General features: G+C 35.7%; 1 protein-coding gene across 1 annotated transcript; it reads right to left on the minus strand.

Moving 5' to 3' along the window:
* Nucleotides 1–1,528: 1,528 nt before the first annotated feature.
* Nucleotides 1,529–7,347, minus strand: LOC132729305 (germ cell nuclear acidic protein-like). Its single transcript, XM_060715042.1, has 4 exons — nucleotides 6,680–7,347; nucleotides 5,346–5,565; nucleotides 4,879–5,065; nucleotides 1,529–3,096 (listed from the first exon to the last, which is right to left on the minus strand). The coding sequence occupies exons 1-4, from the start codon at nucleotides 7,240–7,242 to the stop codon at nucleotides 1,658–1,660; spliced, it is 2,409 nt and encodes an 802-aa protein (XP_060571025.1). The 5' UTR covers nucleotides 7,243–7,347; the 3' UTR covers nucleotides 1,529–1,657.
* Between the last annotated feature and the right edge of the window lie 2,564 nt (nucleotides 7,348–9,911).

Genomic DNA, 9,911 nt, shown 5'->3' on the forward strand with positions numbered 1-9,911 from the left:
AGAACAAGTGTGTGAAGTTTCAATCATTTCCCTTCAGTAGTTATGGACATACAAGCTTACACGTAAAAACTTAACCACAGGGACGCCGACGCCGACAAATGGGTGACTGCATTAGCTCGATTATTCTGCGAAAAGTCGAGGTAAAAATAAACTAGAAATGTGTCGTCACGCCACGGATGCCCCCGCATGCAGCCAACATTTCAGATGTTATAATATATTAAGTTCCAAATTTGTTTGCACAAACTATTTTATTCATTTTAAGTTCAAAGCCCTTAAAACTATTCTATGTAAACACAAACCATTTTTATACAAAGTTCAAGGCACTGAAAATTGCATATTGCAAATTTGTAGCCAAAATAATGACGGCATACATTTCCGCAAAAGTATGAGTGCTGACAATGAAAATTCAAAATTTGTTTCCAACACTCAAGAGAAATAACTTTGTCCAAAATCATTGCACCATGACCAAATTCAAACATGAACTGCTTATTCCTTAGATGTATCTATATGTCAAATTTGGGTTGAATGTGTAATACCGATGGGGAGATAATGAACTGAAACTGAAAATTCATATCATTTTCAAAGTGAAAGGGGCATAACTCTGCCAAAAATCATCGAACCATAACTAAATTCAAACTTGATTTGCGCGTTCCTTTGACGAATCCATATGTCAAATTTGAGTTGAATGTGTAATACCTTTGGGGAGATAATGAACGGAAACTGAATATTTCATCAAGGGGCATAACTCTGTCAAAAATCATCGGACCATAACCAAATTCGAACTTGACCTATACTTTCTCATGATATATCCATATGTCAAATTTGAGTTGAATGTGTGCAACTGTTACTAAGATAATGATCGGAAACTGATGATGACGGAATGACGGAAGGACGGACGGAACAGGGTAACACTATATGCCCCAGCCATTTTATGCCGGGGCATAAGAAGGACCGTAACTTGTTTAGACTGGGTACTGATCATTCTTGTAAAGTTTGGAAGTTTTGAAGAAATTGCACCAGTTGTTTCTGATAAGTAGTCCGGAATAAATTCTGTGTAGCTGACAACACACAAAACACCTTTTTTTATTCAAGGGCCATAACTCAGCCACAAATTATTAAACCGGAAAACCGTGTAATATGAGCAAGTACTTGAGCTACGGGTTAACCCTATAAAGTTTCCTTTACATCCTATAAGTGGTATAAGGGAAGTAGTCTAGACAAATTTTAAAAATAAAAATCATTAAATGGGCATAACTCTGACGAACACCATTGAACTGGAAAATACCGCCGATAGACTTGATACTTATCATTACTGTAAAGTTTGGAAGAAATCGCATCAGTAGTCCGGACAAGTTTTGTGACGAACTGACAGAGGACGGCGAAGTGATCTCTATATGTCGCCACTGCAAATCTAAACATGAATATTCGACTATGAGTTACTGAGATGTGTGAATCTATGAGTGTGAAGCTGTGAGAGCTGGCGTTAACGCATTTTCATGTTGAAAGAAATAACATGCACAATATCAAACTCAGTTGTTAGTCCATAAGTTTAACATTTATTTCCTCATTTGTGTTAAAAGTGCTCACTACTTTTAAAAAATACCGTGTATTCATGAGACTAATAAAATCTTTTGAAAATTTAAACTGTTTGAAATATTCAGTGCCGTCTTCCGTGTCTTCCCGAAGACATCCCTTTCGACGACATTCTGGAACGTCCTCCAAATCTTGACCTTCCTTTTGAAAATGATCCTCCAAATTTTGACCTCCCTTTTGAAAATGATCCTCCAAATCTTGACTTTCCTTTTGACCATGACCGACCTCTTGATTTTCCTCGTGATTTCCACCCTGATCTTGACCTCCCCATTGACCTTGACCGACCTCTTGATTTTCCTCTGGATTTCGACCATGATCTTGAGCTTCCCCTTGACCTTGACCGAATTTTTGATTTTCCTCTTGAGTTCGACCGTTTCGAGCTTCCCCTGGATCTTGAGCCAATTCTTGATTTTCTTCTGGATTTCGACCCTGACTTTGAGCTTCCTCTTGACCATGACACACTTTTTGATTTTCCTCTTGATTTCGACCCTGACTTTGAGCTTCCTCTTGACCTTGGCATATTTTTTGATTTTCCTTTTGATTTCGACCCTGACTTTGAGCTTCCTCTTGACCTTGGCATATTTTTTGATTTTCCTTTTGATTTCGACCCTGACTTTGAGCTTCCTCTTGACCTTGGCATATTTTTTAATTTTCCTTTTGATTTCGACCCTGACTTTGAGCTCCCTCTTGATTTTGACCCATTTTTGGATTCTCCTCTTGATTTTGATCCTGGTCTTGATTTTCCTTTCGATTTTGATCCTGATTTATCTCTTGTATGTTTATCATTTTTGTTAGAACTTGATTTTTCTCTTCCACGTTTATCATTTTTCTTAGAACTTGATTTATCTCTTGCATGTTTATCATTTTTCTTAGAACTTGATTTTTCTCTTCCACGTTTATCATTTTTCTTAGAACCTGATTTATCTCTTCCATGTTTATCATTTTTCTTTGAGTCTGATTTATCTCTTCCATGTTTATCCTTTTTCTTTGAGTCTGATTTATCTCTTCCATGTTTATCCTTTTTCTTTGAGTCTGATTTGTCTCTTTCATGTTTATCATTTTTCTTTGAGTCTGATTTGTCTCTTTCATGTTTATCCTTTTTCTTTGACTCTGATTTGTCTCTTTCATGTTTATCCTTTTTCTTTGACTCTGATTTGTCTTTTTCATTTTTATCCTTTTTCTTTGATTCTGATTTGTCTCTTCCATGTTCATCCTTTTTCTTTGACTCTGATTTATCTCTTCCATGTTCGTCTTTTTTCTTTGACTCTGGATTGTCTTTTCCCTGTTCGTTCTTATTCTTTGATTCTGACAATTCATTTCTATTAGCATCATTTTTCATAGATTCTTGATGAGCACTACCACCACTACCACCACTATCACCACTATCACCACCTTCAGTACCCCTATCCATTGTCTTTAAGATCAAGTCAAGTCCTTGAGACAGTAAAGAGTCGCCAGCGTCATCATCCTTTTCTTGTTCAAACATTCGATTGGTCGGTAATTCTGAAACATTCAATAGAAGTATTTAAAAACAAGACATGTCCGCGGACAGCGCGCACCACTTTTCTTAGTGCTGGATAGTAAAAATGCATTTCAAATTTTATAGTGAACAAGTATTCCAAGTTTACAGAGAATAAGAGATACTTTTTAAGAAATGTACCTTAACAAAAAAGTCAATCAAGAAATTCAAAGTCATAGGGGACATAGTTTAGAAAAATAAATTAAAAAGTTACATGCCCTTTGAAATTAAAAACTGAAAAAGTAACCAAAGTTTGAAATGATTAACTTTGACATTTTTTTTATAAATTCACCTTCGAAGAAAAAAGGGGGTACAAATAAATTTATGGATTTTGTGATTGTCTGCCCTTCCGAAATGGTGATATATTTTGATTCAAGTTTGATATTCACTGAGAAAATGTACCTTAACAGGGCCAAAAACCTTAGTTAATAGAGGGAAATAATTTTGCAAAAAATAATTTCAGGATTATCTGCCCTTTTGAAATGGCGTCCCTTCATGATTATAAACATGTATGCCAAAGTGTCCGGCTTTTATAGTTTCTGAGAAAATGGACCTTAATGAAAATGTTAGCCAACGCCGGCGCAGACGAGAGGGTCGTGACAATAGGTGTCCCAAAACATTTGTTTACATTTCAAAGAGATTGATTACTTAGTATTCATTTCATCGATTAATTACATATTTACTAGTAAAGAACGTACATTTAGCTAGGAATAGTTTTTATAGTTTTTTTTTCGCTGATGCATTATGGGTTGTATAACTTCCGTTGTTACAGAGGTTTAGTAAACAAACTGAAATATCAAAAGCCGTTTCATATGGTAAACCATTATTTGTATTAAATTATCATATTTTTAGTTAACTTTTCAGAGCTGAGGATGTTCGGATGGTTGGCAACATTCTTTGTGTATGGAAACGATTATTTTCGAATAGACAAATGATCAGTTTTTCGAATGTCGAACATTGTTCATCGACCAAAACGTACATTTGATTTTTTTGTCGAACTTTCTCAGGTTTAGTATAGATAGGACAGAAAACGATCAAATTCAATCAGATTTTATTTAACTTCCAATTAGAACACATTGATTGATGTTTTCTTATCAACGACTATTTTACTTATTTCTAAGGAAAAAACAGAAACATACACCTTAGCCTTTTATTTAAGATTAAATAAAAAAAAAATCTAAGAATATTTGATAAGAACTTTGTATTTTTATTTCATTTTAATATGGTCACTGACTAGACCAAACTGAAGTTACGTTTCACATTTTATAGAAGAATTAAGAGTTGCGTTCATTATTATGAGAAGTTCATAGAATATTTAGGACTGAATTATCTTATAATCGTCTTGATTTTATTTGCAAACTTCTTATATTTCATTTTATACTTTTAAGTCAAAAGTAAGTTGTGAACTGTCACTCTTGTTTGTGACTCAAGTTTTCTGTAAACTGGCGTACCTCTAGATGTAAGAATTATTACAAATTTCAGTAAAGTACAGTGACAAAGTCACATTAAAGGAGTAACAAAAAGTAGCCCACTATTAGAAGATGCTATATTTAGCATATGGTAGCTTGATACAGCTATATGAAACAAGATTAATCAGTCAATTTTTATTTTAAATAGAACATTGTTATTATTGTGATCAATTTAATATCGTCCTTTCATGTAGCCCCACCACGTCTTGGCGCACGTTACCACACTTTAGGAACATTAAAGGAACCTGTTACCGCAGCTGTACCTTTACAATATCTTAATATTGGCAATACTCTTACCTTCTTCTTCTTCTTCACTCAATTCAGTATCCTCATTTTCATAACTCTGACCTCTGGCTCCGTGAGATATTGTGCCAACAGCGCAACAAAATTTCGGGCACAAAAAGCCTTTTCCGGTCCCTTCCGCGTCTTCTTGAGCGTTTTGAAGAGAGGTTTGGAGATACCTCAAAAACACCACTACCAGCGCCTGCAAATATGAAGGAACAATCGTGATTCATTGGCAAACAAATATAAGGTTATGGTATATTCATATATACGAACAATCAAAAATAATTCAAGATTAAGATATCTTACAGTATAGATACGAACAAACAAAACAATATAGGATTATGGACACAAGAAGAAATGAAAATATATCTTTGAACGTTGTAACTCTTGAAATTACAGCATTATAATGTCAACCTTTTCCACATGTTACAAGTTAAGCCGAAACATTTATTATCATTTTTAAGATGTTGAACGTTTACCTGACTGCCACACAGCGCGAAAAGAAGAGTTCCTGCAGGTGAAAGAATTTTCTTTTCAAATTTATCGAGCAGAATTCCGGTGCACCCCTTATGGTAAACAGTATCCGAGAGTTTGTTTGCATGGTTTCTCTTTTCGTTGTTATTCTGAGTGATGCATGGAACGCGGGCTTTGACGCTACAGCAACTAAAAGGAACCTCCTCTAAGCCATCCTTCATTTTTCTGTAATGAATTTACGTACAATGTATAATACGTTTGAAAACAAATACAATCATAATTTTATTATATATTATGTGCATTTCAAAACGTGACTGATACGCTGCATATGCTTATGCTCATAATTTACGAGGGTGAGCCAATTTGTTTGCTGCGTTGCTGTATCTAAGGGAAGTAACTTATTTTTTTGAGGTTATAATATGTACCCTTGCTTATTTGAATTATCTCGCCTATTATCAATAACTGAATAAAAACTGAAATAATTGAACTGTCACATGTTGTCATAATTACTTTGATTTGTATGCAACAACCAGTAAGAAACTATTCTATTAAAAAAGCAGAAGGTTGTTTGAAATTAATCGTGCAAACACTTATCACGGAGTGTTATTTTCGTAAAAAGACACAATGTCTGTTTGCTGTAACAGTTTATTCACTATATGCATGCTGGCACTTTGACAATACATAGCTACAACTTGTATGCTGTTTAGATCATAAGGCCTGTACCATATTTTCATTTGACTTAATAGCAGTTCAGTGAATGTAATGGTATACATGATAATTCAGTGGTTATCTTGATTTATTTGTAATGCGAACATACATCAAGGTATATAAATGGCTTCTGTTTGATTGTAGGACTATTACTGGCAGTAAATGTCACAGTGTGAGAAAAATGTGCAGCCAGACCGGGACTCGAACCCGGGACCCTCGGAATATCGTACCGCGGCTCTTCCGACTGAGCTTTCCGGCCGCCTATCTCCCCTAAATATTGAACAGTTCTGAACCGTGACATATAGAATAAAATGTTTACAAATTTTCTTCCAGGAAAGTGCAATGCCCTGACCGTGAATACATGTATTTGGTACACGGTCAACATTTGTCTCGCCCTTGGGATCACTTAGTTCACATAGACTCATATTGAAAACAGATATTTAAAACTACATTGACAAGAACATGGATATTATTCAAATGGCATTGCCGCGAGGTCATCCACTAAAGCCATATACATGTACACTAAAATGGGATTCTATAAAAGATAAGCGATAGGTTCGATATAAAAATTCTTCAAACTTTCGAAATTTTTGCTCTTTATTTAGATCTAGAAAACATTTAAATAACTTACGTAGCTGTAACTGGATCGGACATATTAAGATAGTCTGTATTTATCCAATCAACTCTAAACCAGTCTTGGTAGGAACCACTTCCGCAACACTGTGATCTCATCTGCATGCGGTCAATTGTCGCTTTTATGGCTAGGTTGATTTTATAACGTTTCATTGAGTCCAATAGACCGTCATATAAAGCAACCTCCACGTCGTTCTTATGTGAAATTGTGAAGATACCGGCAGCAAGTATTACCCAAATAAACAAAAATGTTGAGAACACAAGTGGAGCAAGGAACAGTCGAAATTGTTCGCACGTGTCAGCATCTCCACAGGCGTATGCACATTTGACTGCAGCACCATTTAACAGAAACATAATTGTTCCAACGCCCCCTATAAAGTGTGGGAAGAGTCCAGAATTGTAACTTTTCAGGAGAATAAGCTCATTAGAAATGTGGATTTGGATGTAAATTCCTATCCCTATCAAAGCTAAACCGGCCAAGGATAAAATCGAACACAATACCGCAGTCCTCGTTCCTAGCGTTTTTCTCGCATCTTCAGAGAAAATGAACACACATACCATGATACAAGTTGATAGCAAACCATGTCTGCTAAATTATCAATAACTGATTGTTTTCCATTTCTTTTATGTCAGCCATCTTTTAACGTCTACACTGCAAGTGTTGACGTCATTTCAAAATTGTCAACGTATTTCCCGCCATTATGTAATAGTTATAGACAGTGGCTGGGGCGACGTCGAGAATAAATCTATAGCAGAAACATCCCGAGATTTCGCTCAGCCAGTGTTATAGTCCTGTTACTAACGTGTTTCGTGTAGCTAACTGTTTTATCGCAATATCATTATTATTTGTAATAGAAATCGGCATAAAAGTACTATGTTCAGTGTTTTCCCTCCCCTTTGCTTCAAATGTAAACCCTAGAAGGAATTGAACCAATACCAGCTAATCAATCTATGTTTTTGCTACTGGGAATGTGTGATACCCCTGCCCCATTCCAAACTCTGAAAAAAATACTCTTATATAAATTATAAGAACAACTGAATTCACTATGAAATTTCCAGCGTTCTGTACCCGTTTAGCCGTAAAAATAACACGCCATCAAGACGATTTGCTGTCGTTATTCACGCGTTAACTAGTCACACGCTCACAACGCTCGACAGGCGTTGACAAATAGTTCGTCCCGCGCCAGAGGCACGTTAGCACACACTTATGTGTTTCTGACGTATCCTACTTCGTCACTGTTATACAGGTTATACAGGCTTCTCGTGCGTTAGACACACGCTATAGTTATGCGTTAGACGCACGTTAATCCACGCTAGATGTGTCAACCTCATTTAAGACCGTTCAAAAATGCAACGGTTGAAACGTTCAGAGAGCATTGACGAGAACGTCATGGTGTTACAAGGTAATATCATATCGATATGAATCTCGCAATAGTCAAAGAGGGGCAAGCGTTTACATAATTCCATAGATGGGATTGTGTCTGCATGTATAGTGATATGATAGCGTAATAATAAATTTGTATCCATATTCTGTAAACAGTGATCATTACCATCCGACATGAATGCATGTGTTGCAGCAAGATCGGTAACATCTATATTTTGAAAGCTATTACGTCAACTGTCATTCGGCTGTGTACATACATATCATTGAAGAAATCGGAACACCTCGGTATTCATAGTCATCAAGGGTTTAATATGGACTAAAATAGTGACTTTTAGGTCTGTCTGGTTATCTTGAAGGTCCATCTTAAAAGAGTATAATGTTCAAGTTTGAAGACAATCCATTCCAAAATAACAATGTTATAGCCACTTATAGCCAATCAAGCAAAATTTTGTCATTTGACCTTGAAGTTCAAGATCATTTATAAAAAAACGCAAGGTTATTCTGGTCTACTATAAGGTCTTGACCCAATGGGTTTTGTGGCCAAGTATGAAGACAACACACCAAGAACTTAACAAGAGGGCCATGATGGCCCTGAAATCGCTCACCTGTATATAGGCCCTTGGGGCGGGCTAATTTTAACCCAGTGGCTTTTTTTATAAACCAACTTGGCAGGCACCCATTAGAAGATGTTTCATGATAAATATCTAAGCTCTAGCTCTTGGGGTTTTTAAAAGAAGATTTTTTAAAGTTTTTACTATAGACATATAAGGAAAATCAGAACCCCGGGCAGGGCCAATTTAACCCTGGGGCTTTTATTTGAACAAATTTGGTAGACACTCACTAGAAGATGTTTCATGCTTAATATCTAAGCTCTAGCTCTATGGGTTATTTAAAAGAAGATTTTTTAAGTTTTTACTATAGACATATAAGGAAAATCAGTACCCCCGGGGCGGGGTCAATTTTGATCCCAGGGCTTTTATTTGAACAAACTTGGTAGACACTCACCAGAAGATGTTTCATGCTTAATATCTAAGCTCTAACTCTTTGGGTTTTTTAAAAGAAGATTTTTTAAGTTTTTACTATATACATATAAGGAAAATCAATGACCCCCGGGGTGGGGCTAATTTTGACCCCAGGGATTTTATTTGAACAAACTTGATAGACACTCACTAGAAGATGTTTCATGCCAAATATTTAAGCTCTAGCTCTTTCGGTTTTTTAAAAGAAGATTTTTTAAGTTTTTACTATATACATATAAGGAAAATCAATGACCCCCCGGGGCGGGGCCAATTTTGACCCCAGGGCTTTTATTTGAACAAACTTGGTAGACACTCATCAGACAATGTTTAATGCCAAATATTTAAGCTCTAGCTCTTTCGGTTTTTTAAAAGAAGATTTTTTTAAGTTTTTACTACATACATATAAGGAAAATCAATGACCCCCGGGGCGGGGCCAATTTTGACCCCAGAGCTTTTATTTGAACAAACTTTGTAGACACTCATCAGACAATGTTTAATGCCAAATATTTAAGCTCTAGCTCTTTCAGTTTTTTAAAAGAAGATTTTTTAAGTTTTTACTATATTCATATAAGGAAAATCAATGACCCCCTGGGCAGAGCTGCATCAGTACTAAGGGTGTAGTACTTAAGTACCAGTACCAGTACTTGGCAAATTATGCAGTACAATTACCAGTACCAGTACTAGATTTTAGCTCGGTACTGCAGTACCAGTACTTTTTTTGGTGAAGTAATTAAGTATCAGTACCATTACTTTTATATATTCATCAAAGTTTGAATAAAAACAGTGTCAAACAAATAATTGCAAATATTATTCAGCAAAGAAATAAA

The sequence above is a fragment of the Ruditapes philippinarum genome, unplaced genomic scaffold (assembly GCF_026571515.1).
Source record: "Ruditapes philippinarum isolate M1 unplaced genomic scaffold, ASM2657151v2 ctg17_1_1_1_1, whole genome shotgun sequence".
Classification (NCBI taxonomy): domain Eukaryota; kingdom Metazoa; phylum Mollusca; class Bivalvia; order Venerida; family Veneridae; genus Ruditapes; species Ruditapes philippinarum.

Bases quoted from the DNA above. Each gene is read 5' to 3' on its own strand.
- LOC132729305 (XM_060715042.1), bottom strand. From the start codon at position 7,242: ATGGTATGTGTGTTCATTTTCTCTGAAGATGCGAGAAAAACGCTAGGA. The intron at 5,566-6,679 runs GTAAGTTATTTA...AATTCATTACAG, and splicing joins TCCGATCCAGTTACAGCTAC to AAAAATGAAGGATGGCTTAG. The intron at 3,097-4,878 runs GTAAGAGTATTG...TGAATGTTTCAG, and splicing joins GAGTGAAGAAGAAGAAGAAG to AATTACCGACCAATCGAATG.